The sequence below is a fragment of the Zonotrichia leucophrys genome, chromosome 13 (assembly GCF_028769735.1).
Source record: "Zonotrichia leucophrys gambelii isolate GWCS_2022_RI chromosome 13, RI_Zleu_2.0, whole genome shotgun sequence".
NCBI classification, from domain to species: Eukaryota; Metazoa; Chordata; class Aves; order Passeriformes; family Passerellidae; genus Zonotrichia; species Zonotrichia leucophrys.
The window spans coordinates 6,711,596-6,739,311 of NC_088183.1; the positions used below are offsets into that span (position 1 = coordinate 6,711,596).

Here is a 27,716-nt window from a genome sequence, read left to right on the forward strand (position 1 = left end):
CGGTTCGGTGGGTACCCCAGAGAACCGTGCGGGGTTCGGTGTGTACCCCCGGAGCACCGAGCGGGGTTCGGTGTGTACCCCCAGAGCACTGAGCGGGGTTCGGTGGTTCAGTGTGTACCCCCAGTGCACCATGCGGGTGCGGGGTTCGGTGGTTCAGTGTGTACCCCCAGTGCACCATGCGGGTGCGGGGTTCGGTGTGTACCCCCAGAGAGAACTGTGCGGGTGCCGCGGGTGCCGAGGGACAGCGTGGCTGCTCCAAGCTGCTGGCATCGCACACACATGGACGGCGTGAGTGGGGGACCCTGCTGCACGCCGCTGAACAATGGTGCGAGTGTGAGCACACCCAAGTGCGTGTGTGTCTCTGTGTGCCCCAGGGAGTGCGGGAGGAGGGGGTTCCAGGGGTGTGTGCGGGACTGTGTGCCGGGGTGTGCGCATACAGGTGTGAGGTGTGGAGCTGAGGGGGTGCACAGGCATGAAGGGGTGTGTGCAGGCAGGTGCGAGATGCGTTCCATCGCATGAAGTGCGTGTGTGCTGTTGTTGAGAGCGTGTTTGTGTGCATTCCCTCTGCTCCGAGAGGCCGGGATGTGCACCCAGGCACAGACAAGAAACAGGCGATGTGCGGGCATTCTCACACAACTGCAGGGAGACACACGGAGTGCACACAGGTGTGAAAATACACGCAGGTGTGGGGGTGTCTATGTGCCCATTGGTCAGGGATGATGCAAAGCCACACACACGGGTGGGGAACACACTTTTCCCCTTGATGCAGGGGGTGCAGACTCACATACACAGGTGGAGACACCCAGGTGCGAAGGGATGCGCGCACCCCCTCTGTTGCGGGGAGCGCGGATTGCCCGTCGGTGCCCGTGGCCGCAGGTGCGCTCCCCCCAGCCCCCTCTGCCTCCCCGCCCGCCCCTCCCGGTCCCGCCCCGCCCGCCCGGCGCCCCGAGGCTCGGCGGAGGGCGGCGGGCGGCCCGGGCGGGCGGAGGAAAAGGAAGCGGCCCCGGTGCTCCCCGCCCGCCGCCGCCGCGCGTCGCCGCAGCTGGGGCGCGGCGGGAGCAGAGCTCGGGCGCGGGGCGCTCGCACCGCTCCGCATCGCACGGACCTGCCGGCAGCCCCGGAGATGAGGAGAGTTTGCACGCTGCCCCTCTGGCTCTGGCTCGGCATTGTCTCGGAGGCAGGTGAGCTGCCGGGGCTGCGGGCTGCCCTGCCCGCTCTGATGCCCGCTCCGCACCTGCGGGCGCGCTGGGCACGGGGCTGCTCCGGCGGGACGGGACGGGACGGGACTCGGCGCCTCCGCCCGCGTGTTCCCCAGACCCCGCAGGGACCCGCTGTGCCCGCCGCGGCTTCCCTCGCCCAGGACCGGGATGTGCCGTGCCCCGGCGCTGCCCGTCCCGGGCTCCCCCATCCCCGGTGGGGACCGGCGCTCCCGGTCCCGGCGACCCCAATCCCGGCGGAGCCCGGCTCAGTCCGCCCCGGGGTGCCCCGTCTCCCACCGGCGCTGCCCGCCCCATCCCCAGCCGGGACGCACCGCGGTGCCCGCCTGGGTGTCCCCGACGGCGGTGACAGCGTACCCGCAGCGACAGGACGGGAAGGGACGGGGGGACCCTGCCGCGGTCCCTGGGGTGCGCGGCCGCGGGGAGCCCACGCCGTGCTCGTGCCGCGGATGTCGCGCTGCGAGCGGGGAGAAGCCCCACGGGACCCTCGCGGGAGGGATGCCGCTGAGCGGGGACGCGCCCGGCTGGAGGGCAGTCTGGAGGCCAGTCCCGGCTCTGTTTATTTATTGTTTCACGCACAGAGTCATTAATTTGTGTGTGCCGGGGAGGAAGGCGCGAGGAGGAGGCGGGGGTCCGTGCGAGGCTGTCCAGCCTGCCTGTCCCTGCTCTGGTCCGCCTCGGAAGTCACCCGAGGCCGATCCCCGTGAAATGCTTTCCCTTCCCATTGCGCTTCTGTGGCAAAAGGCTGTTGGGCAGGGAGTGCAGAACCACGGCAGAGATTGGAGCTGCAATGCCCTTCTAGCAAGCAGAGCCCGTGAGACAGGGCAGAGCTGGGTGGGCACTGCCAGGGCAGTGGGGACAGGACACCCCACCAGATACCCCCAGAGGAGCTCTTTCTTGCACAAGTAAAGAAAGCATTTATAACCCAGATCAGAGCAAGACTGAAAGAAAGTTAGTAATGGTGGAAGCTTGCAACATGGGGATGAATTTTGGGAGCATAAGTAGAGTATTCTGTAGCATCAGCTCAGTGACTCGCTATCACCAGCAGCATTTGCTGCTCTCGTTGAAGTGAGCTCACAGGAGAGCTGCAGGTGTGGCATGAATAGCATCACCAGCAGTGTCACTGTCAACCTGCACTGCCCAAAATGCTGCTGATGGCTGTGGTGTCCTGGGGCCAAAGGACACAACGGGTGGCTGGAGCTCAGGGGATGCTCACAGAGGCTGGGCAGAAAGGAACCTGCTGCTGGTGGCATTGCAGCAGGAGCAACTGTTCAAAGCTCTCTTGTTAGCATTTTGTAAAGCACAGTGTAGCTGCTCCTGGGTTCTTTCATCTCCTGGAGGTGCAGGAGCAGTGCCTGGGAGGCTCTGGCCAGCGCAGCTGTGTGGCCTCGTCAGCGCAGGGCTGAGCAGAGCTTTGAAGCTCTCGGTGCTGCCTGATTAGTGCAACGATGAAGGGTGATGTGGAGCTCAACTGGGGGATGGTACCACGGGGATTTGCTTCCCCTCCTTCTATCCTATCAATGAGGACAATTTGTCAGTGTGTAAAGGACCCACAAATTTCTCATTAACCATAATCCTAATGGGCTGCAAATATTTGCTCCCCTTGGAAGCAGGGATGTGTGTGTGAGACTGCTCCACCTGTGAAGGATGAAATAATCATCTCAGGATCATGAAAGGTCTGTTCTGGCACCACTGTTCTGGTGCCTGTTTAAATGGGCCAGCTTTAGAGACTGCTGTGAGTAAGAGCACAAAGCTCTTACACATTCCAGCTTCATGGTGCTCAGGATGGAGAGGAGCTGGGGAGCTGCCCTGTGCAGGCAGTGAGATGGGGGAAGAGGTTCAGCCCCAGCATTCTAGATCATCTTGGCCTCTCAGGTAACCATTTGTGAATGGTGAGGGACCATGTGCTCCCTGAGCCACTATCTTCTGGACACAGAGCAGTGCTGAGCCCCCCACAGCCGAACAATCCTGCTGGGGACACTTCCAAGGGTGTATGGCCGTGGTGCGAGGGAAGGGCCCGTGCTTGTGTAGGACCGGAGCCGATTGCCTTGGCTGCTGCTGCCTGCTCCCCTCCCGGGTCACACCGAGTCCCGGCCGGGGCTCGGACAGCCCCCGCTGGCCGTGCCAGCAGCAACAGTTGCCTGTGCAGCTGGGATTTGAAGCAGTTGCTTTATTGCAAGTAATAAACGTGGGCCATTTCAGCAACACCCTTTCATTCAACAGCCCTGACTGCACAGCAGGCTCAGCCACAGCGATGGGCCAGGGCCTCCAAGGGGAGTGGGTGTGTGCAGGGATGCAGCCTGCGGTCCCTGGGGGCTGCCAGGGAGGGGACAGTGACAGCTCCTGTGCCCTGCTGTCTGCTTAACGATGATTTCACATGAGTGAGCTGCAACTACCGCCCTGGGATTTGGCTTGGGCATGTGAGGCCGCGGCTCAGTGCCTGCACAAACACCCACCAGGGCGTCACTGAGCTCACACTGACGTCTGGTCACAGGGACACTCCTCCAGCAGCACAGTGTCCCCAGCCAGCGCAGGCAGGGTGGCCGGGGTTTCCTCCAGTGTATCCCGTTCCACTCTGCTGCCTGTGTCCCATGGGCTGCTCCATGCAGGATCGCTGTCCCCAGGGTTTCTCTTGGCCCTGCGTTGCCGCGGTGCTTTCCGGGGCAGGCGTGGGAAGGGCAGGTGCTCCCAGCCAGCCAGGAGGGAACAGGCTGTTCCCAGCATCCCGAGGCAGTTCCTGGAGAAAGAAGGGGAGAGCGGGATCCCACGGGAACGGCAGCAGGAGGGAGGGGACTGTGGCCAGGGAGCAGTTTCTCTAAAACCATAGGGGACACCCACCATGCTCAGGAGGTTGCCTTGCAGAGCAGGAGGGGGCTCTTGGTGGGTCCCCAGGTCTGTCCAGCTCTCAGCAGCCTTGGGGAGCAAGCTGAGCCCTGGGGATAGCACCTATCTCACCCACCTTTCTCTCAGCCACTCCAGCTGGCACATCAGAGGTGACTTTGCCATTCAACCTGCTGGACTGAAACAGCCCAAAAGGATGGGTGCAAGGCAGGGGACTCCTCACTCCCAGTTTGGGGGAGGCTGTGCATTTAAACCAGGTGGGGGGGAAAGCTGCAACAAGCTGGGTGTGATGGGGAGGTCCTGCAGATGCAGGGAGAAGCAGAAAGCCCTGTGATGGCCGGAGCCCACAGGCTGCACTGCCCAGGGAAGGTGGGGAGCCAGCAGTGCTGGTGGTTTCCATGTGAGGAGTGACTAAAACTGCAGGGCTCTTCCGCTGGGATAGACAGGCTGGGGCATAGTGCCTGAGGGCTGCAAAATCACAGCTTGCCTGGAGAAGGCAGCTCCTGGTGGATTCCTGTGTTGGGAGCATGGTGGATTGTTGCACGCTGCTGAGCAGCAGTGGAGCTCACCTTCACAGGCCCTTGTGGGTATGAGATGTTTGCCTGGGTCCACAGGCAGTTGTGCATGGAGAAATATGACTCTGCAATGGGTTTGCCAGGAGAAAATCCACGGTTCAAGCTGAAAACTCCACTTTCCCACCTTGGAGTGTGAGCCAGAGGTGCCCCGTGCCGTGTTTTGCCTTGACCTGCCCCAGCTTCTCCTGCAGCTCCTGCAAATCTCCAGCTGGGCAAGGGGCAGCAGCCAGGTACATGTCCCACTCCTGCTGTGTGCTGTGAGGGGATCATGACCTCCTGGTGCATGCCACGGCTTTCCGGGGAGACCAGAGCTGAGCCTTGCCCTGGGCCAGAGCTTTTGTCCTTCATTAGGAAAAGAAATACTGCTGCAGCTGCACTGGCATCTAGTGACTGGTTAAATGAATTCCAGGGGTTTTATTGCCTCTGGCTATCCCAGACCTTTGTTTCTCGTTTCACGTTGTTAAAAGAGGGGGTTAGCCAGGTCCCACGGGGGCTTTTTCTCTTTGGTCAGAATAGTTCTGATGTTTTCGGCGCAGCATTATTGCCCATCTGCGGTGCCTCATTGTTAAGGCAGAATAGTGGAAGCGGAGGTGGCCTGTGGTCAAGTCGGCGAGGAGGCACAAGCCCTGAGCCCAGCGTGGCCGCTCATTTTGTCCAGCAAATCGCTCCATCTCTAGGTGCAAGTTCAGCAGAAGGAGGGTGAAAAACCTGGCCCTGCAGCAGCCGGTGCTGAAACTCCCACTAAGTTTTATAAGCTGAGGATATTAAGTGGGGAGTCTTGGAGTCTCTCCTGGAGTCGTTTCCCTGCTGAGGTAGCAGAAACAGGTCTCAGCCAGTGACTTGTATTTCACCTTACAAGTTCTCCCACGAGTGAATTGTTTTTCTTGCTGTGTTTCTGCCTCCTCCTTCCAGGGCGAGGATTCCTTGCACGGCCTCTGTGGCCAAACCTGGAGGTGCCGTGGGATGGACGTCATGTGCTAATGAGGGAGGATCGGTTTAGGGGGTCAGGAAAGGCTCTTTCTGGGCAAACAGGGAGGACACAGTGATGGGGGAAGGCAAACTTAAGTGCTATGGTCTCCTGTATCTGAGCACGTAATAACGAGGCAGATGCTGCTCCCCCGCCTGGGTTCTATGCAGTGAAAGACAGCAAAGACTCCAGGGCTGTTGACAGGAAAGACCAGGAGAAAGGGGCAAGTGGATTGCGGACTGTCCTGGTCCCTGTTAATGATGGGCACAGCCCTGGAGCGAGCAGAGAGAAAAATGAGATAAAATTTTACCTGTATGCTGGTTACAACTCCTGGCAGAGCCTGGAAAACCCCAGTTCTGTTTCAGAGAAATTGCTGAAAGAATAAGCTTGACTCTTCTCCTGGTGTAGGTGCATGCAAAGAGGGAAGCGATGGAGCAGCTCACCGATGTTTCTGGGACCTGTTGTCTCTGTGTGAGGTGTAGCTGCCCACCCATGTGCAGGTGTGGAGGGCTTAAGCCTTCTCCTGGCTGGGAAAATGCCAGCCAGTGCACCGAGTGTGCCCGCCGTGGTCTGCAGTGCCAGCAACAGTGACACAGCGCCCAGGCTCTGTCCCACCATGGCCACACCACCCTGCCTGGTGAGACCACCTGCTCAGCAGGCTCTGGGGGCCAGGGTATCCCCAGGGAAGGGTTAAGCAAAGAGGAGCAGTGCCAATGCCAGGCTGGGTGTCCAGGTTCTCCCTTGGCGGAGGTCAGTGGTGGTTCATGGGAAAGGAAAAATTGGCAGCTGGGCCGGATGTCCCTGCATTTCCCCTCTTCCTGCAGCCGCCTGAACGATGTTCCTTATTTAGCTTTCCTGACGGACAGGAGGAATCTGATGGCGGAAACTGTCACTGCCTGATAACAGTTCAGGGACCCCTTTATGATGGGCGGCACGGCAGGGAACAGGGCAGCGCTGCCCTGGCTGGGAGGGGACAGCCAGGGCTGCCCTTTGCTCCGGGTTCTTGGGGACGGCCAGGCAGGGCGGGAAGGGCACTCACAGCCTTTCCCTTTATGCTGCTCTGTGTACAAACCTTCCCAGGGCTACTAAAAAGACTCTCAAGACCAAGAAGTGATGGTGTGCGTCTCTATATCTGTAATATTGGCTATTTTACCTTCTTTTTGGTGAGGCATCTGAGCTGGTTGGAAGGGCCATAGATGGGCAGAGGGGAGGCATGGAGCAAAGCCACCCTGCCAAGGTCTGAGGTCAGGTACTTTGTACTCACTGGCAATGAGGATGTGAAGGGCAGCCAGGGCTGGGATGCTCCAGCAGGAGCTGGGAGTGATGACCAGTGCCACAAGCTGAGCACCCACATCAGTACTGGGAGCAGACCCCATACAGGAGTGTGCTGCTGAAGCAGATGAACACAGCAAAGGAGATGTTCCTCCATGTTTTGTCCCCAGCTTTTTCTCCATGGAAGATGGCATCTTCTTAGTGTCTGAGCCATTCTCTCATATGTGCCCATGGTGACCAGCCTCAAAACCACAAAAGTCCTGAAACACATCTTGTATGTCAATGTATCCATTGATTTTTGCCTTGCATCTGTGAGGGCCACCAGGCTGCTGCCATACCAGTAGCAGCATTGTTTCCATGGCAATTAATGTACTTTAAAAGGGCAGAATGTACAGCAAGACTATTTACTCAAAAGCAAGCCCTAAGCACAGCAGCCTTTGCCACTGGCCAGGGCATTGTGCTCTCAGTCTGTGGAATGCCCAGGTTGGCATTGCTGTGTTTTGCATTGGGATGCAGGACATGCTGAGCTGGTTCAGCCAAGGCTGGATGGCACAGGGCTCCCACAGACCTGTGCAAAGGCTGTGCCACAGCCTGGCACCTTGAGACCACCATTCCTCTGCTGCTCAGAGTTCTGTGTTCCCTATGGTGGTTAGAGCTGCACACTCCAAAGTGAGCCTCTGTTTCACTCTTAGCTGAGGAATGCTAAAAATCTCACTGCAAGATGCAAAACCTCAGCAGGAACTCACAGGGGTTGTGTCAGCTCTCCCTGAGCCATCTGCTGTCTGACCAGGTCACCCACATGAGCATCCATGAGTTCAAGACTGAGGTTTGGTTCATCAAGTCATGGTGGTACCTCAGCACCAAATGCTTCTCACTTCAGCTGAGTTCAAAACCCTTTTGTGGTTGTTTTTTGCTGCTAAACAGCACAGGCAGAGAGACTGGTGCAAAGGGAATTGCTGAATCTGACTCTGTGCTCCTGTGCTGCTCTGCCAGTGTCACACATGTGTGCAAGGCTGGTGGACATGGCAAGGAAGCAGGAGCTCCTGCTCCAAACCCCAGTGCACGTTTCAGATGGTCATGCTGAGGATGAGATACCCTTGGGGAATGACAGGGATTTGCATCCTCCTCGGTCTTTCGAGGCAGAAAAAGCAGCAAAACTCATTTTGCAAGTTATTTGTTTAAAGTTATATGTGTTTCTTATGGTGTCACTTTCTAGCATGTGTCATTGCAGTGAGATGAGTTAACTTCCTGCTGCACTTTCCTGGGCAGGAGTCATCTCACCCATTCCCTCACATAGAAGTTTGGTGCAGAGCCCAAGGCATTTGCTCTATGCTCAGCAGGGGGAAGAAAGGCTTTTTTGGAGATGCTCCAGTCTGTCCTCAAGGGGATGTTAAAAGAATTGGGGAGGTGATGGCACAGCCAGCTCCTACCCTGCACAGTGTCTGCATGCATCCATGGCCCCAAGACTGGCTCTGTGCCTCAGCCAGGTTGTATTTAACCCCACAATTTCCCCCTCTTTCTCACTGGCCAGCCCAGCTCCCTCCACCTCAGCTGCATGAGGGGACTGGCATGGTCTGGCTGAGGGTAAAATGAAAGAGCAACCTCAAAACAAGTGACAGCCCCAGCCTCTAGAGACAAGGCCAGGAGGGGCTGGGAGGCAGTGGGATCGTGTGGAGTGAGCAGTAGACAAAGGAAGGAAGTTTTTATTACTGGGCCAAATCCTGAACTCCTTCAGTTGTATTTAGGCCAATATCTCAGTGACTTCAGTGGAGCTTGGTCTGAGTAAAGAGAGAAGGAAGAGCTTTAGAATCTGGCCCCTGAGTTATTGTGTCACGTGGGAAGTTTATAAAGAATTTGCAAGCTCACGGTGCCTTTGCTGAGCAGCTGGTGGTAGGCAGTGAGCAGTCCCCCTGGCAGCTTCCCCTGGTCACTGTCCCCTTCCTCTCTGGGTCCTTCCCCATCCTGCAGCAGGTTCTCCATGCCAGCTGCTGGCAGGGTAAGTTGAGGTTTGGCAAACCTTGCAGGGCACAATGAGGTGCCCCGAGCTGGGCAGTGGCTCCACAGCTTTATGAAGGTCTGTCTGCACCTTCACAAGACACACGAGTCCCATGGAGGGTTTTGGGGTCATCATCCTTCTGAGTTTCAGAGGCACTTGAGCTCTCCATGTAGCAGGGAAATCTGTAAAAGGTTTACTGGTTTTATTTATTCCACAAAAAAGCACAGGGCCATGTAGCAGAACCTGGAAATTTCTCCACAAATTTCTCAAATTGTTTGGGGGCACCATGTATGGGTCTGCACAGACACATGTGTGTGCTGACAGTGAGGTTTGGCTCCAGGCTTAGCTTCCCATCTGTAACTTGTTTTCCCCATTTCTGAAGTACTGATGTCCACTGAGATGGATGTTAGATGTAGTGACCTAAAAAAATAAATACTGACATAAGTGCAGGTCAAGCCAGTAGTTTCCATGAATGACAGTAAATCTTGACATTTACTGAGGCAAGAATGTTGGGCACAAACAGTGGATTATACTCAGATTTGGAAACTGCCAGCTCAGAGTGATGGCAGCAAGTGAAATGGCACCCAGCAGAGGTGACGGCATCCAGAGCCCACAGAAATTCATCACTCACACCCTGCCTCGTCCCAGGCCCAGCAGAGTCCCCAGAGGGGCATAACTGGGTCTGAGTGGCCATCAATCCCCTCCCCACACTGCAGCCTGGCCCTCCCTCGGGAAGCAAAGGGCAGAGGTTTAACAGCATGTCTGAGAGTGTGGCAGCCAGCTGCACAGTGGGATGCTCCCACAGGAGGGGCACACGTCCACACCAAGGAGATCACTCACCCCTGGGCAAGCAGCGCATGCTCCTTGCGCTGGGATGAAGCACAGGGGCAGAAACTGCCTTCAAAAGGAGTTACCTGGTGATGCCTTGTGAAGCAATTCAGTTAGGAGTGTGCATCTGGGCCTGGTGCCTCCTCACGGGGTTTGTTGGCTGTTGCCAAACTGTCAGACTTGGCAGATGCTGGGCTGTAAGTGCTGGCTCTGGCAGGATTGCTGATGCTGGGATGGGATCAGGGCACATCCTGGTCTTTCATCTCCCCTCTGTGCCATGGCATCCCAGAGCGCAAGGGAAGGGCAGCTGCAGCACATCCTGCAGTGCCCTGTTCTGGGCAGGCAGGCTCAGACCCAGGATGTGTCCCCTTGGGTGACAGTGCTGAAGCTGGATTCTCCTGACCATGTTTGCTCACGCCTGTGCTACAAGGACTGACAGGGGCACCACTGTTAGTGCTGCACTGGGTGTAGCATGGTGTCCACAGTTTAAACATGGGGATGGAGTTTGATGTTCCTCAAAGCCCCTATATTGTTGGGATCCAGGAACCTTTCCAATGACATCAGTCACACCAGGATTGTGTCCAGCCCAAGATGAAATCCCTGCTGCCAAGATGCCTGTGCTGCCCAATCATGCCCCTCCACAACGTCCAGCATTTCACAATATTTATGGCTGGTTCTCACCCTTGGCTGCTTAGACAAATAAAGCTTGATGTAGTCTGAGGCTGTTAATCCCTGGCTCTCCAGCCTCCCAGCAATAACAAGGAGTGGGTGGCATTTGAAAGAATGCACTGGGGGAGAGGGGGAGTGCTGGGATCTATTTTTTATATGGAGGGGGAAATCCAAGCCTGCCTTCATTGAAGATAAGCGACGTGGCTGGGCTGAGCTCTGGCTCAGAGGTTTTAGTGGTGATAGAAGGCAGGAGACTTCGCACAGTGTTGGCCCCACCGTAACCTTTGCCAAAAGAAAAACACTTCTTAATACAATAGTGATTAAAAAAAAAAAGAAGAAAAATAAACAGGACCCCACATGAACTTAGGAAACCTGTTCTGGCATAAAGAGAGATGTGTATGATGAAATAAACCTGAGTGGCACTTGGAAGGACTCTAGCCTCCAGACACACATTTCTGGGAGTGGGGAAGGGCCAGTGTCTGTCCTGGCCCCTTTGGTCCAGTATGGTGCCAAAACACCCCTACTCCCAGACAGCTTCTCCTGCATTTGTGGACCGAGCCAATGTGTTTTTCCTTCATCCACACTTTGAATTCCCAGTGGGGCTGGAGAGGCCATCACCAGCCTCACCCCACAGCTCTGAGCACCAAGTGCCTCGTGGTGACCAAAGAGGGAGAGCCGAGGAAGTGGCGTGTTTCTTCCTTAGCACCATTTCCCTGTTGGTGCTGGTGCTCCTTGGCTGGAAGTCATTAGCATGTGTAAACGCTTCCTCCCCAGCGCGTCCGCTTGCGTGCTCTTCCCACTGCGCTGCGTGGCAAGGGAAGCACCTTGGAGCAGGAAAACAACAGTCAGCCTCTGCCACTAACAGAGAGTAACTGCATGTTTATGCAACTTGGTCACCCTGGGTGTGAGCTATTTTTAAAAAGCAGAAGAAGGAGGTTTAGCTCATTGGCCTTCAAAGAGCGTCAGAGTCCTCTAGTGCCATTTAGGCTGGGCCTTTCATTGTAGGAATTGTGCTGTGATATACAAAGTGTGACATTTCCAGCTCAGCCTTTCTTGGAAGGGAATTAAGTTAGTTTCATAGCTGCACAAGGGGTGTTATGTGGAGGTGGAGAGAGAAATCTGTGCAGATGTTAAACAGCCAGCTAATCTCAAGTGACGCGAATGCCCCAATACACTTTGGCTCTCAGAGATGATGATTATCATCTCCTGCTGCAGCGGGTCCTGGCTTGTGGTCACAGCTCTGTGCCAAGAGAAACTGAGAGCGTGTGCATCTGTGACTTGCCATCAACGCCCTGGACAGCCCCACAGGGCCAGGCGTTCTTCCACTGCCCCGAGTCTCTGCATCTTCAAGTCTCTTTGCCCAGCAAGGAGCAGATGGGATCACTGACCCAGGGCTGAGGTGCAGCCCAGCAAAGTCCTGTGTGGGGGGAGAGCTTTGCAGTGCTCTTTAGAGTCCATCCCGCCTGGGGATTCTGCAGAGAACAGAGTAAGATTTCATTAACCACATCAGGGAAAGCTCTGGGTTTGGGCAGCTCTGGCTGCTTTCAGGAATGGCAGAAAGCCAAGCTGAGCTGTGCAGTGGAGGGTTGAAATTTCTTATCTCCAACGTGCTGTAGGTGCATTTACCCCAGGGATCCCACCTCCCGTCCTGCTCGCACCGAGAGCTCTCAGATCTGCAGCGAGCGCTCAGAACTCCTCCGGCAGCGCTCACTGCTTGTGTCTGACCTCGTACCTGAGCCTTCCTTCCTCTGCCGCTACCTCTGATGACTAATTCTGCTTTGAAGAGTGTGTGCTGTGATCTTCCTGGCCCTCCTCGTGCCCACCCCACCCAGGGTCGTGCCGATGCTCATGTGTGCGTGTGCAGGTGTGCACGGAGAGGCTGCGCAGGGAGGAGGCCTCGTGCTCCCCAGGCAGCAGCTCTCTCTATGCTCCTGATCGCTCTTCCCTTTGCTTTATTATTATTATTTTTAGATTATACTCCGTGCTTGAAGCCCCCTCTTTGATAATCAGGAAGTTTAAATTCCTCCTGCATTTTACTTGTGCTTCCTACTTTCTACGCCCATCCTCATGTAACGTAGCTTTTTCATGTTGCATTGACTCTGGGCTAAATTAATTTTCTTTGTTCCTTGTGTACCTTTAATTAGAAAGAATAAGGATTCCTCATTTCTTGCACCAGTAAACATTTTTCCAAGCCAGAGAAGCCCCGTTTCTGCTGCCCTTCCCTCGGTGGCTCAGGCAGGGATGGAGGTACACGGAAACAGTATGACAGCCTTCCAGGGAGCCAAAAGCAGATGGGGAGTTGAATGCAGGTTTTCCAAGGCCAAGATAATAATCTAATTGCAAAACTATTTTTTTCCCCACTTGCCCTGTTTATCAATCAGCTTCACTTGCGCCTCACAGCTGCAGATCAGCTTGAGGGTGGGTTGTGCTGCAGAGGACAGGCAGTGCCAGCTCCAGGGCAGCTGTTGGGTTTGAGGGCTCTGAGTTGATTTCAGTTCACAGCTAAGCAGCAAACATCTGGATGCAGACTCCAGGGACATGAAGATGGAGGAGCAGGTCTTTTCCATTTGGTACATTGTCTCCTAGCATAGCTGCAGGGCTTGCAAGACCCCAGAAAGAGCCCAGCACAGTCAGTCTGGCACAGCAGGCTGGGCACGAGGCAGGCTGGGCATGAGGCAGGCAGGCCATCCAAGGCTTTGCTTACAAGAGGGAAACATGCCCTGGGTGGCACACAGGGTTTTTTCAGTGTCCTGCTTAGTTTGTTCATAAGCCAACAGTCTTGGGAAGAGTTAACCTTCAAAGGCCAGCAATTAAGCCCACACACATCAAGGAAAAAGCAAACCTGTGACTTGTTTTTTTCTTTCCAAATGCTACTGCCCTTTTCTCTCCGTGCTCAGTGCCGACCCTCGGGCTCTGTCTGACTTCCCGGTCAGCTGCCTCTGCCTCCCCATCTCCCAGTGAGAGTTGGATGCTGAGGCCTCACATGGCTTGAACTCCATCTTCCCCCAACAGCACACCTGCAGTTTGCTTCAGCAGGAGTTCACCTGAGCCTCTGGAAATGGCACATGGTGGAGCTGTAGTTGATGGTGTTGAATCTAAGGGTCTCTCTCCACTGTTCCACAGGCTTTTCCCTTTGTGTTCATGTAGCAAAGTCCAGGTGCTGTGGGTAGAAGACTTTGCCCCAGGGGCTGAAACTGGTCTTGGCTTTGCCTGGACTGCCAGCAGTCCCAGCAGGGGCAGCTGGAGCTCTGGTAAAGGGAATCTTGCCCTGGCATGGACAGGAAGATCCTGGATGAACCCACACTGTTGTGGCAGTGGGTGGTTTAGAGACTGCTGGACCTGGATGTGTCACCTGGATCATGGTGTGTAAGAGCTGGTAGTGACTTGTCTTCTGGGAGCTTATCTCTCTTTGGGAATCTCTCTGTGGATATCCCACAGTGGAAAAATCCACAATTTAGCTGAGTTGCATGAAAAGGCACTTGGTCATCTGCCTCGTAACTCCACAGGTACAGCGTAAGAAGCAGCGGGTTGTAATTTCATTCCATCATTTCCCTTTAATCACTGATGGGCTGCCATTCCTTCTCAATGGCCAAAGGTGTGTCCTTAGGGTTCCATGGGTTTGTACCCACTGCTGCCAGAGGTACCTCAGCCCAGCAAAGCCCCTGGGCTTGCACCTGGATAGTCACAGGGTGGGATTAATCTGCAATGGTCAGGCAACTCCTGAGCAATCCCAAAGAGATGAACTGGAGGGAGCAGCAGTACCAGCCTTTCCCAAGGCACTCACCCGAAGACCCCAGGCCCCCAGGGGATGTTTTTAGCCCACCTTGGCCATGCTTTTGTGCTGGCATTACCTTATGCCACGTAGTGGACTTGGACCAACACTCGCTTCACACAAGCTGTGGACCATCCTTTGCATCCCTTCAAGTCAGAGATGTAATGAACAGTGTTAATTGCTGATATCAGTCCCCTAAAGCCATCTGATCCCTCTGCTCCTTCTACACCACGTTAATCACACCCTGCTGGGGCAGAGAATGTGAGCAGGGCGAGATTTTGAAAGAAGTAAATTAAAACAGGAAGAGAAGCAACCTGACAGTCCTTCAGATGTGGGAGGATAATTTTAATTGAGTTTTGCAAGGGTTTAGCCGTGCAGTTAATAGGGGCCACTGGAAGAGGGCTGGTTGTGTATGCAAAGCAGGACAGCTCGCCCAGCGCTCCTGCAGAGCCACGGCGGTGGCAGAGTGGGAGCTGCCACAGGCTTTTGGGTAGGTCTGAGGATTTCTGCTCCTTAGGGAGTGAATCCTGCGGACAGAATAGGTCCTGTTCCTGTCCGAAGGCGCTGGGCTCCCCCTCCCCTCCCTGCGCATCCCGCTGAGCCGGAGCTGCCCTCTGAAATGTCAGGGAGAGGAAGCAATCCTTGGCTTGTTAGTTTCTACAAGGAAATAAAACACACAGATGGCTCGAGCATCCTCTATCTCAAAGGCAGGAAAAGGATTCTCCGGGCAGGAGCAGGCAGCCAACAAACGCGCAGCGATCCAGGGAATGGAGGACCAAACAAAGCAGCGTCTGGCCAGGCCTGGCCGCAGCAGAAAGGGTGGGCCGGCGGCCACCGGGGGGAAGCCAGCCCTCTGATGTGCCGGAGCATCCCTCGCCGGAGCGAGGGCAGCAAACAGGCGCTCCCCTGGGGCCCGGGGAGGCTGCTGACAGCAGAGATCCTGGAGGAGGTCTGCAGGGTGGCCCCGGCTGACCCGCTGCCCCCGGCCGGACATGTGGCTACCTGACACGGGCTAACTTTGGCTCAGGACGGAGCCTCTCGGGGAGGATGGAGCGGGGAGCGAGCGCGGGGGGGCGCGGGCAGGGAGAGGAAAGACGGCAGGAGACAGAAATGCAAACATGGCCTGACAGCCGTGGGGCAGGGGGAGGGGAGGAGGAAAAAGCAGGGTAAACCTGGCAGGATGGAGCAGGAAACCGGGCTGGAGCGAGCAGGGCGATGGTGAGATAGTGCTTCCTGCCAGGGAGAGCGGCAGACAGATAAACGCTCCCAGACAGGCGCTCGCTGACCCCGCTTTGGGATGCTGTGGGATGACGTGGGGCAGGGCCCTGGGGCACTGCGGAGTCCGAAACCAGGTGAGATCATGGTCAGGCACTGGGTGTAGCCGTGCTCTGCTGCCCAGGGCAGCTGGCTCGGAAATATTCTGATATAAATCCCTGCCTGGAGGCACCGAGGGGCTGGGGATACACGGGTAACTGCTCCTCAGGACAGCCCATCTCTCCTGAAAGTGGCTTCTGCTTTTGAGCTGCTCTGTTTCCCTTCCCTGACGGACACCCAGCTTGGAAGATGAAATGTTGAAGGAGCCCAGAGACCATGTGCCTTTTTTTGCCTCATTACCCATCAGTGCAGGTGGTTACAAGATACCAGAAAAGAACCAATTAATTAAAGTTTATCACCCATGACAGGCTAAAGAGACCTGTTGGGGTGCATGCAGTGAGGCCAAGCAGATTGTCAGACTGAGGCCTGTTTGGCCAGAGCCACAGGCCCTGGGTGTGCAGCTCTGCCAGGGGCTGGGGAAGCAGGGAATGCCCAGCCTCAGGGTGATGCTGCTCTGGCTGTGGCTTCTGAGATGATGTCTCACACTTCTGGTGGTGGATAGGAAGGATCAGACACCCTGTAATGATGGTCACCTCTGTGTTTGTATTGACTGAGTTTCTATAATTATTTTTCCTTTCTGTTCCCTGAGAAAGGACACTGGTGCTTTGGGAACGTCCCCACAAAATGTTAAGGACACAATTCTACCCCACTTTGATTTGGTGGTGTTGCAGGGCTTTGAGGTCCATGGACAAAAATTTGTAGACCAAAGGACCAATGCCTTGCCATTGGCACTGCCCACTGTGAGAAGGGAAAGGAGCTGCCCAAGGCCTGAGGGAGCCCCTGGTGTGTGGGTTCAGCTGTGGGGTGTGTGGGACTGTGATGGGGGTGTGGGATCAGAGGGGCTGGTCCTGCACTGAGAAGCACAGTCCCTCTGTTTAACCCTTCTGAGGCAGGTCTGAACTGAGGGTCAACCCTGAGTTATGGGACAGGGAACATGAACCCATAAAAGAAGGGGTCTGCTCTCTTTGTCCTTGTGCACACGCATAGTTTGGGGGCAATTTTCAGTTTTCTATCATTATCTTTTTTCATTTGTTCATTTACCTGTTTCCATCTCTGTTTTCCTCCCATTTTCACTGTGGGCCTGGGTGGCTGTCACCCTACCCTGGCAGTCCTCTCCTGCTGGGCAGAACCTGCTCTATTTTGGTGTCAGTCCCCCCCATTGTTTGGGGCTCACTTGCCCGCTGTGAATTTGGAGAAAAGACACCTGGTGTTTCATCCCTACATCGGCTGGAGCCTGACATTTATTTCTCAGCCTCGTGTGATATCTCACCTCTCTGCAAAACAAGCCTTCCTCCCTGCTGGAGAGCACTGGGAGGAGGAAGAGGAGGAGCTGACAGCCCTACTTCAAATTTCCCCTGCTGCTCTGCCAGCTGCCTGCTCCTTGTGTGACGTGACACTCACGCTTTGCCGCTCCAACCCACAGTTGGATGCTTGCCCCGCCATGAGAACGAGCTGCTCTATGGGGGAACTTCAGCCCTGTAGGTGGGAATTGGCCTGGCTCTGCCTCCAGCACGTGGACTTCCCACATGTCTGTGGGCAACCACAGGTCCTCCAGAACAAGGGCAGTGAGTTGTACCAGCACAGGGCAAGTGGGAATTGTAACTGGAGTGGGGGAAAAATGGTACCTGAGGTGCTGGAGTTAGTTCCTGTGGGGCACATGCAGTTTTGCCAGAAAATGCTGCTAATTCAAACAAGTCCAGCTTGGAAAGCAGGAGAAGAAGTCTGCAGAAAGAGCAGAGCAAAGCTTCTTCTCCTTTCTGTCCCAGTGCTAGCTACTGCTGCTCTTTTGAATAGTCCCTCTTGGCTGGAGAGGTACCAGAATTTTACTGTTGCCTGTTCAGGAGCAGAGGTTTGCTCACACAGTAACTGGCGCAAACAAAATTTTCCTTTTTAGAAAGTGTCCAAATCTTGAGTTCCTGCATTGCTTTTTTGGACAGATGCTCATTGACTGGGAGTTTTTGTCTGAAAACAGCAAAGTAGAGGTGGGGCAATAGCAGGGTCAGGGGAGCTTTTGGGGGGAAAGGACACTCTTTTCCCTTCCAGCCTCTCTTTTGCCCCAGTACAGCACTGGGGTGGGCAGGCTGGGCTGGGCAAGGTGCAGGGAGACAGGCTTCACCTGTAGCAGCTTTGCTTTGTGCATGTCATCTTGCAGCTCTTGTCACAGGACCCCAAGGTGGGGTGGCAGGAGCGTGAGCTGGGGCCATGTGATGGCTGTGAGCAGAGTGATGCAGCCCAGTGCCAGGGAAGGAAGTCAGAGAGAAGGACAGAGTGTGAACAAAATCCCTGTCCGGAAAGGCCCCGTTAATCAGTCAGCGGGGCCGACTCAGCAGAGAGGGAGGGAAGGGGAAGCAGAGAGGGGCTGAGGTGGTGTGTGGGGGCTTGGCGGAGGATCCGGTGCAGGGCTTCCTGTGAGTGGAAGCAGATGGAGAGCAGGAGCTGTGATGTGCCATTCTGCACCACACCATGCTGTACCTTGTCCCACACACAGCCTTTGCTCTGTTCCCAAAGCCCCAGCACGCTGTGGCAATGCTGGCTCTGGAACCAATGCTGCTCTGCAGGGATTTAGCATCTGCAGCCATCGCAAGGCAAAACCAGACCCCGTGCAGGACTTTCCCACATGCCCAAGGGTGCAGAGAAGAGGTCAGGCTGTGAGATGCCCTGGGATGGATAGTACTTTCCAGGGTGAACGTGGCTTCCCCACGAGGCAGGGAGAGCCCTGGATGCAGGATGCAACTGAGAGCAGCAGTGGTGACAGGGTGCAGAAAGAGGCAGAGGGGCCTGAGAATGAAGCAGCCATCAGTGATAAGAAGGCTCTCAGTGCAGCCTGGCCCCTTTCAGAGCCATGCTCTGCAAGATCAAGGCAAAGAAAACTGCTGGGAAATGTGCTTCTCTGGAAATAGACAAGGTGTGAGTGGCTGTGGGATCCTGCTTCCTCTCACCGCATCCCATCAATCCCCCTCTGTTTATTTTAATATCCTGCTGCCAACTTGCTTGAAAAAAGCTGCAACCATCTTGAAAAAACAAAGCCAGAGCTGCTGCATGCCTTTTTAATTACATTAATGCTCTCCCTGTGCAAGGGCACAATTGGGTGTGCGGGAGAAAGCGGGAACTGCTTGGAGGGCTGAGGAGATAAAGCATCACAGGGGTTGGAGGTGGGGAAGGAGGGACTCAGAGAAGAGGAGACAATCCATGCTCTGGAGACATCTCCCTCGCACCCTGGGATTTGCCAGAGACACAAACCATCTGTGTGTCGGTTAGCAGAGATTTTATGGCCAAACCCAGGACCAAGTTCAGTGCTGGGGAGAGTGAAATGCAGGAGAGCCATGGCAGGGCACACGCTCCCTTGGGGAGGGAAAGGGCAAGGCGAGCAATGGGGTGGATCCATCTGGCAAGCACAGAGTGATAGAGAATTTTTGCGGGGAAAGCTGATGGCTTTGAAGATGATTTTGCAGTCTGGGAATGGGTCTGTGCATCCCTTTGCCTGTCCTGGATGTCATGGGTGCCTCTGGGCATCAGCATCCCAAGATACCAGGTATGAGTGTGAGTAGTGGGTCCCCAGCATGAGGCAGTGCAGGGAGTCCCCAAAGTTCCCAGCAATGCAGGGCCAGTGAAGAGGCTGGGTGGTCAGGAGAGCTGGCCCAGCAGTGCTGCCAGCAGCAGGAGTGTCCCCAGCCCTGCGCCACGGTGCTTTCGGAGTGAGCTGTGGTTCCTTTTCCTGTTGTACTCGCGGAGGGCCATGGACAGGATGCATCTGCAGGAATCCCACAGCCCCAACCTGCACAGATCGTACTTTTCCTTTCTTCCCCTCCACCCCCTGGAGTTGTTTGCTAACAGGTCACCAGGCAGCACGTGAAGGGAGGCAGGGGGTTATTTCTGCCACCATCCTGCTTCCCCCAGCCCCGGTGGTGAGGCACAGCATTGGCCAAGAGACTTCTGCCACCTTGGCACTTATTTAGTGGTTTAAGCAGAGGGACCATGCCAGTTTTAAGATCTAATTCAGTGCCTGCTGCAGCCAGCCCAGAGCTGGCCATGCCAGAGTATTGGGGATTATCTTTCTGCTTGCTGCCCCAGAGCACAGACAGGATGAGAGGTTTTGCTGTCCCCAGCCAGCCCTGTGCAAGCCAATATCTTCTGCATTTTGGGCTGAGCACTGTGGGGACACAGGCACCCCCAGCTGCTCCCTGGGACGATGGGCAGGGGAGCTGTGGCCATCTGGAGAGCAGTGTTTGCACTGGGATAAGTGTGTCCGGCATTAATAGGAAACGCAGCTTAGCAGACAGATTCCTTCCCCCGCCTCCTTTTTTTAATAAACCTTGTTACATTTTGAAGGGATTTTACAAAAAATGCGGTCATTTATTTTCACAGCTCCAGGGCACATTTTTTCTGTGTGACATCTGACGTCCCCTCCTCAGGGGAAGAGGAGGTTGGAGGCACATGGCGGGGTGTCCTCCATGGTGGCCAAGCACCACAAAGCCCAGGGACCACAGTGACCCATGTGTTGAGTGACAAGTGATGGCTGTGCTGCTGCTGTTGTTGTTGTTGAGGGAGAGGTGCCTGTAGGACAGGCCGTGGCAGGGGGACATACACACAGGAGGTGGCCAGGACTGCCCTTGGGCTAACGCTCCTTCGTGTGGGTGAGTGGAGGCGAGGCGGGAAATGGCGTGGTGGGGGAGATGGCTGTTGCCATGGGGGCAGCCATGGGGACACCACCTCCGGGGGGAGATGGCTGTCACCCTGCTGTTGCCATGGGGGCAGCCATGGGGACACCGAGCCGGCGCAGGCGGGAAGGAAGTGGAGAACAATTGGGGAGAAGGAGGCCGGCAGGCCGGGCCTGGCAGGGCTGGCGGTGCCGCTCCGCACGTCCCTCACTGCCCTGTTCCCCCAGAGCCTCTCCTGGTGCCACCGTGGCTTCTCCCTCACCGTCCTGTCCCCCCAGAGCATCTCCTGGTGGCACCATGGCTTCTCCCTCACCGCCCTGTCCCCCCAGAGCATCTCCTGGTGGCACCATGGCTTCTCCCTCACCACCCTGTCCCCCCAGCAGCCTCTCCTGGTGGCACTCTGGCTTCTCCACCAGCCTGGAACCCACTCATGCCACCCCTGTGGCTGAGAAGCTGGTGGCCATTTGTTGACTCCTGGGCCAGGGTTCCCCATAGAGAATCATTCCTAGAATCATTGGATGATTAAAGTTGGAAAAGACTTCTAAGTTCATTAGGTCCAGCCATTAACACAGCACCACTGTGTTCACCACTAAATCATGTCCCCATATGCCATATCCACATGTTTTTTGAACACTTCCAGGGATGGTGGCTCTACCACTACCCTGGGAAGCCTGTTCCAATGTCTGACTGCCTTTTCGGTGTATAAATTTTTCCTAATATCCAATATTAACCCTCCCTTGTGCAAGCTAAGACCATTTCCTCTCATCCTGAGGCTCTCAACCTGTAGTCCTCAGGTCACAGCTCTGGAGGAAAGGCGTTAGTTATAGCTGCTTGTGAAACACGTGGAGACACCACATCTCTGAGACCTCTCCAACACTGCCAGATCTCTCTGATACCTGGGTTTGAATGTTACAAGGCAAGGAAACAGACATACACAGAACACAGTTGCAAAAACCTCATGTTTTTGTAGAAAGTCAAGCCAGCAGCATATTTTTGCATTCTTTTCTTCCTTAGCATTTAGCACCTACCTGAGTCACAGCCTCACATTCCATAACATTTTCCCCCTCTCTATTTCTGGTTAGTTTTCTTGTTTTTGCAGTCAACAAGACTTCTTTTGAATTATCTCACATCTCCAGAAGTTGGAGTTTTAAGATAAGGATCATGAAGTAATGACAGTTGGCAACACTGTGCTGACAAAAAACAAAAGTAGTCTCTGAGGGTAACCGGTACTTCGAGATGTTTTGTCCATGAGGAGCTCACTCAGGTTGCATGTCTGGCATGCCAGAGATGCAAACACACAAAAAGTGCGACTGTCGCTGAAAAAAGCAGGAAGAAGAGCATGATAATGCTTAACTGCCTGTCCCTGAGCCTGGATAATTTCACTCCTGGAATGCCTGTTTGGTGGTACAGGGAAGGGGCTGCTGCAATCCACTAAGGTTGGTCCTACTCAGGTGACTGCACCTGAGTGCACCACAGGAGAAGGGCACTCCATGAATGCCTCTTTGCTCTGGAGAGCATCTCACACAAACACATTTGTGGTATCTGGGCATCCCTGATTTGTGCCTCTGATTACAGAAAGCTACATGTGTATGGAAAATCTCCTGCCAGACTCCTTCTGGTTAGCAGAGAGGATCATTTCAGAGCCCTAGTCCAAGCAAGCCCAGTATTATTCACCTGGTGAGGAATGGCTACAGTTGAATTCCCCAGTTTCTGGTCTTCCATTCTTTTTCTGGCCCTCATCCATGCTAGGGTGTCTATCAAAGCCCAGGGACTGTCTGGCCCTGGCCCGAGAGCTGCTCACTGGAGCCAGGAGGGCTGCAGGCAAATCTCTTGTGTCCCACTGAGCCAGCATTAGCTACCCTGTGGGAGCAGACCCCAGGGAGATCTTGGCTTCAGGAGCCTCTGCCCCTCTCTGGGCCCGTGGCACCAGGATCCCTGCTGCCCACAGCGCTGGGCCCAGGCTTGGGCATCCCTGCATCATCCCCTGTCTCCTTTCTCTCCACAGATCTGGTGAGCAGCTATTCTATGACCCCTCCTACTCTGAGCATCACCGAGGAGGAGCACGTCATCAACGCCAAGGACACGCTGACCATCACCTGCAGGTAGGCACCAGCAAGTGGGGCCCTGTCTACTCTTACCTGGTGAGGGTTGGAGCACCAGGCAAGGAGAGCCCACCAGGGACACCATGGCTGCAGTACTCCAGCAAATTAGCATGTCTGACTACAAACCTTCCACATGCCCCAAGTGTGAATTCATCTAATTAATTGAAAAAGAAGCAAAAGACATCTCAGAGGATTCAGTGATAACCTCTGCTCTAGTCTTTCGGAGAAGAAGAAAGATAAAGAAACATTTTGTGTGATTTGATAACTTTGCTATAAGCTCTTCAGCGAAACTGATCTTCCTGACTCTCCTTGTCTTTCTCTGATGTTGCTTATTCTCACCTCACTGGGGCCACTGAGATTGAAGTTCTGGTTTCTAAATCTAGTGGGACATTTGGGGGACACTGAGAAATATCCATGGGAGAAGGCAAGGCTGCAGTTAGTGGTAGTTATGAGAGGCCTCCAGCATTTCTAGGAAGAAGGGATTTAATGCTCTCCCTTCATATATGTGGGTGAAAAGAAGCCCCAGCCAGGCCAGGTGAATAGCTGTGAGAGGAGCTGGAGAATATCTGGTTGCTTTGGGCACTGTGGCTCTGAGAAGGTGGTGTGTCTGAACTGATTTATCTATGCTGGGACACTTGGCTGTGCATGTTTTCTGGACTGTCTCCTGTCTCAGAAAGCAGAAAAAAAAACCCCATAAACAAGTGAGAGAATTGCCCAAGGTCAATTTTCCTGGAGTTTCCCTTCAGCTGCTGAAAACAGATCCATGCTTGGGATCTGAATGCTGGGTCCAGTGGGGATTAAATTCAGCGTGGGCCTCAGATGGGTGTTTCTCAGTGTTATATATAACCACAGAGCAATTACTGCAAACACTTGGCTGGCATTGTGCTCATGTCTTGTCACAAACATATTTAACTTTTCCTGGAACAGATGGCATTGCTTTTCCTTTGTGAATCAGTTCATAACCAAGGGAGAAGGACAGAGGAAAGGTTGTTGATATTAATTACTGAACTGCTTTCACTTGGTCTGGGAATCTGAGTGGTTGTGGGCTTGTTTTAATCCGGTGACTTGAGGAGCCATCATGAGTGCTGAGATGTAGGAAATGTGTGAGTTGGAGATCTGTCCATGACTGTCCTGGGGTGCTGTGGTCAGCCACAGAGCCATTGTTGGGAGCATAGAGGAAGAGAAGGGAGTTTGAGGATTCCACTGCTCTGCCATGGTACTTTTCCCCACAGAGGGATGTGGAAACTGACATTCTCTATTAAAACCTTGGAAGAGGTGAGACTCTCTGAGGATATTCTGAATGAGCTTAGAATCAGGACAGACCCTTTCTCAACAGGAGTCCAGAAGGGGACATAGAAAGCATTTTCAAGACTGTTGTCTGTAGATTGAGCCAAGTTTAAAGGACATACTGAAGTTAGAGGTGTGGTAAAAGAAAGTTTCTTCTGCAGCTGTGACAGACTGAACTGGCCAGCTGAAGAGCCCAGGACCATCTGCAAACAGCACTAAAACCCACATACCCTCTGCCCATATTGTTCTTTGGTTGTTCCTTGCCCCTGCATCCTGCTGTCCCAGATGTGCTCCCTGGGGCTGTGCTGTGTCCTTCACACCATCTGCAGATAAGTCTCAGTATCTCCTGATGGCTCAGAGCATTCCTCTTTTCCTTCTGAGCTCTCAGTCCTGTGTTCGTCTGTCTTGAGGAGAGGACTTTGACTGCAGGACACTTATTCATTTGAATGAAGAGTAAATCTTTCCTGGTCTCTGGATCTCTAATTACACCCAGCTGCTTCTCCAACCTCCTCTGGACCATGGCCCACCCTGGGAAGACCTGGCTTGTGTTAATGGAAGCTGAAGGGAAAAACATGCAGACCACCAAGAGAACAGGCAAAGGAGAGAGTGGTGGGGCAGGGTAGGGCAGAAACAAATACAAAATCAAATCCAGGATTCAGGGATTTCCTGCTGAGCATCGTGTTGGAGGTGACTTCAGTTTGACCCTGGTCTTCCCTTGAGAGCAATGTCCTCTGGCTGCTCTTCGAGCTGCCCTGGAGCCAGGAGCACAGGCTTGCTTGAAGCAGTGCTCCAGCAGAAAGATGAGCTCAAAACCCCCGTGTGAGACTCCCTGGAGACCTTTCAAGCTTCACCCACCGAGCGTGAGAGCCATGCAGCCAACTGTGCTCTCAGGCTCCCTCGCAGCAGCCTGGATCTCAGACACCCCCAGCTCCTGCTGCACAGCCCACCAAGCCTCGTTGGTGACCAGAGCCAGGCCATGGGACAAGCAGTGCCTCTGGAGCTGGGCAGGCTTAGCAGATACACAAAGGCACAACACACACACAAGGAGCCACCAGATGCTGGGGCTCTGCTTTTGCAAATGCCATCATGTGCAGTCCTGTTCCCTTGTCACCCAGCACAAGGCACCCTTGAGAGGCCCAGACACAGCAGGGGACCAGTGCAGGAGCATTCCCCAAAACAGAGATTGTGCCAAGGCTGGCTGAGAGCCCATGGGATGTTTTGATCCAAGCATGTGGCAGAACAGGGGGAAGGGGCTGATGCCCAAATGGACAGTGCAGCTTTTATTAGCTCCCATTCCTAGAAGGAAAGAATATTGTGAATCTCTGCATTCATGCCCTCAGCAGCCTGCGTGGGGGGAAAGCAGAGAGCTTGTGCTGTTCCAGCTCATGAGCATTGGAGTAAATCCCACAGGAGCCAGCTGCACAACAGCAAAAACCTCTGGAGGAATCAACTTGGTCCTGTCTGTGCCATCCCATCCCATCCCATCCCATCCCATCCCATCCCATCCCATCCCATCCCATCCCATCCCATCCCATCCCATCCCATCCTGCAGGTGCTGGGCACACAGGTGGGGAGCAAACCAGGAAAAAGAAGGGCAAGGATGTCCTTTGCTGCCCAGTGACCTGTTCCCAGAGCTGACTCACAGATGTGCAAACCCATCTGTGGCAGAGAGGAAATATTTGACCCCGGAGCCCTCTTGGCTCCCATGGAGGAAATGAGCAGTGTGGCAGGGCTGAAGGAGCCTAAGGATTATGTGAAGCCTCACAACCACTGCTCCAGAGCAGTGTCCAGGAACACACAACACCTGCTGATCTCTCCTACATGTGTTTGGCTGCTCTGAACATCCTCCATGGGGCTGAGGGGAATTTGGTTTATCCCAGCTAAGCCACAAAGCCACAACCAGCTTTGCCCATCATACCACACATGGGAGTTTCAAAGAAGATTGAAGAAGAGTGGTGCCAACTCCAACATCTCCCTTGAAGTGCATCTATCCTGAAAAGATTGAGGAAAACAGTTGTGGAGAAGACTACAGTGCATTTTTTTTCCAGCTGGCATCAGCAGGCTCCATTGCCAAGAGGCAAATTACCACCGAGCTGAAAGAAAACAGCTTGGGAGTAAATCTTGGAAGGTGGCAGATAGGAGAGAAGGAACTGTCCAAAACTGCTGCTTGGACCCTTCCCCAAATGCAGGGGGTAGATTCAGAAATAAATCCACGTGAGCCTGGCCTACCCTCATTCCTGCCTTCTTCTGGTGCTCTTAACACACCAGTGACACTAACTTGGACTCACAGTAATGCCCACACCTTCTGTGTCCCCCCAAGCCTAAGGACATATGAAAGGAAATGAAAGCACATCTGAAAGGAATGCTTGTGCTGAGCTGCCCACGGGCTGGTTGGCATTGGCCCATCCATGTTTATATAAATATGTGTCACTCAGCTACTGCAGGCCTCAGTGGTTAATGGAACAAGTGGATCTGATAATGTGTGAAAATCCCAGTGGGTAAACAAACAGAAAGAGGAAACACTGGAGACTTTCATAATTACCCTCCTGCAAGTGGAGTGCCAAAAATGCCTGGTCTGAAGCTGTCAGCTCTGGGCTGAAAGCGGGGACAGCCCCATGGTCAGTGCCAGTGCTGTGGGGCTGTGGACACAGCAGCAACAGCTGTGGCAGAGGCCACCAGGTGGTTTAGTGATCAGTTTCACTGTTATTTTCTGTGTGCATGAATAGGATGGGAAAAACTCAAAATTCAGTTCCTATTTTTATTGAAGTGTTCATGAGACTCTGGTACTTGGGAGAAGCTTGCCTCTGCTTCATGAACACAAGCTGCCAGAGCTGTACTTACAGTTCTGCCTCAGGCACTGATGGCATTTTTAGTGAAAGCAGAAGTTTGAGCTGGGTAAGAGGGGCTGTGTGTCTGTCCCCAGGGGCTTGTCACTGCCTCCAGAGCCCTTGTGCTTGGCAACACGGGAAGAGTGCAGCACACTCTCTCCAAACTCATCTGCAGCGAGCTGGAAGAGAGCAAAGTCTGCTCTATCCAGGGAAGATAAATCAGCTGCTGAAGACAAACACAAAGGGGCAGGTCTTTCCCTCATTAGACAGAAATCCTGTCCTCGTTGCATCTGAGCCATTGTGCCCTCTCTTCCTCCTCACTGTCCCTTTCTGTCTAGTGATGGTCACAGTCTGCCTGTGCTTAAAAGCATCTGCCCATGGAGCTGCCCTGGCAGAGGTGCTGCATGTGCCAACACGTCTATTCCCAGCTTGCATAATAGATGAACCCAGTTTCCCCTCACAGAGCTGATGGTGCTGACAAAAGGCCATTTTTACCCCACAGCTGTCTCTTATGATGTCTTCTTTTCTCCCCTGTTTCTTCTTTTTTTTTTTTTTTTTTTTTTTTGCACGTGCTTAAGTGACTTTCAGCTATTTGGCAAACTTTCAAGTGGGGGTTAGGCCTTCCTCTGAAAGGGGCTCTGATTTCACAGAAGGAAACTTCCAGTGTGGAATAAAAGCTTGTTTTGTTTGTAGTAAACAAGTGCAGTTATAACAAGCTACGGTGGCACGTGTGTGCACATGCAAGGTCCCTCTCTGGAGATCCTCAGCTATATATAAATACACACGTGTGTGTTCTGTCTGGGGCTTTCTGGAGTTCCTGGACTTTTCTGTCTGTCCTTGGGCTGCTGGTGAACAAGTTTTGTGGTCATGCCATCAGAGAGGTGTCTGCAGCCCAGGGTCTCTGCAGAGATGGGAAGGGGAGGCAGCCCCAGGCCAGCTGGGGTTTTGAGGGGCTGCAGGGTGCAGAGCAAGGGGAACCCCCTCCCACAGCAACGGGGAAAGGAAACAGCTGGCAGCTGGCCAGAAGGCAGTCAGCTGAGCCTCCTCTTGTTTTTCCCTTGCTGTCTTTTATCCCTGACTCCCTCCTGCTTTTCTCTTTCTCGCTTTCTTTTCAGTCTGCTCTCCTTCCCCCATTCTTCTTCCCACTCCATTCATCACACAATGAGCCCCAGCCAGCAGCTACGCTGAGCCAAGGGAAATCATCACATCCATGTGTTTCCCTAATAGCTCTGGACCCTTTTAATAACGAGAGGGAATAGAAAATAAATGGAACCTTTCCCCCAGGGCCCTGTGTGTTTCCCTGTCCTGGCATTCATACCAGTAGAACAGT

At 54.2% G+C, this 27,716-nt stretch overlaps 1 protein-coding gene across 2 annotated transcripts in view; it reads left to right on the plus strand.

Annotated features, from left to right (window-relative positions):
- Positions 1 to 1,017: 1,017 nt before the first annotated feature.
- The window catches only part of FLT4 (fms related receptor tyrosine kinase 4), a 57,075-nt gene continuing 30,376 nt past the window's right edge, over positions 1,018 to 27,716 (plus strand). For both annotated transcript variants that reach the window (XM_064724945.1, XM_064724946.1), the window contains exons 1-2: positions 1,018 to 1,181; positions 22,175 to 22,271. In XM_064724945.1, coding sequence (XP_064581015.1) covers positions 1,124 to 1,181; positions 22,175 to 22,271 — 155 coding nt within the window. In that variant the 5' untranslated portion in view covers positions 1,018 to 1,123. The remainder of the gene's footprint in view (positions 1,182 to 22,174; positions 22,272 to 27,716) is intronic.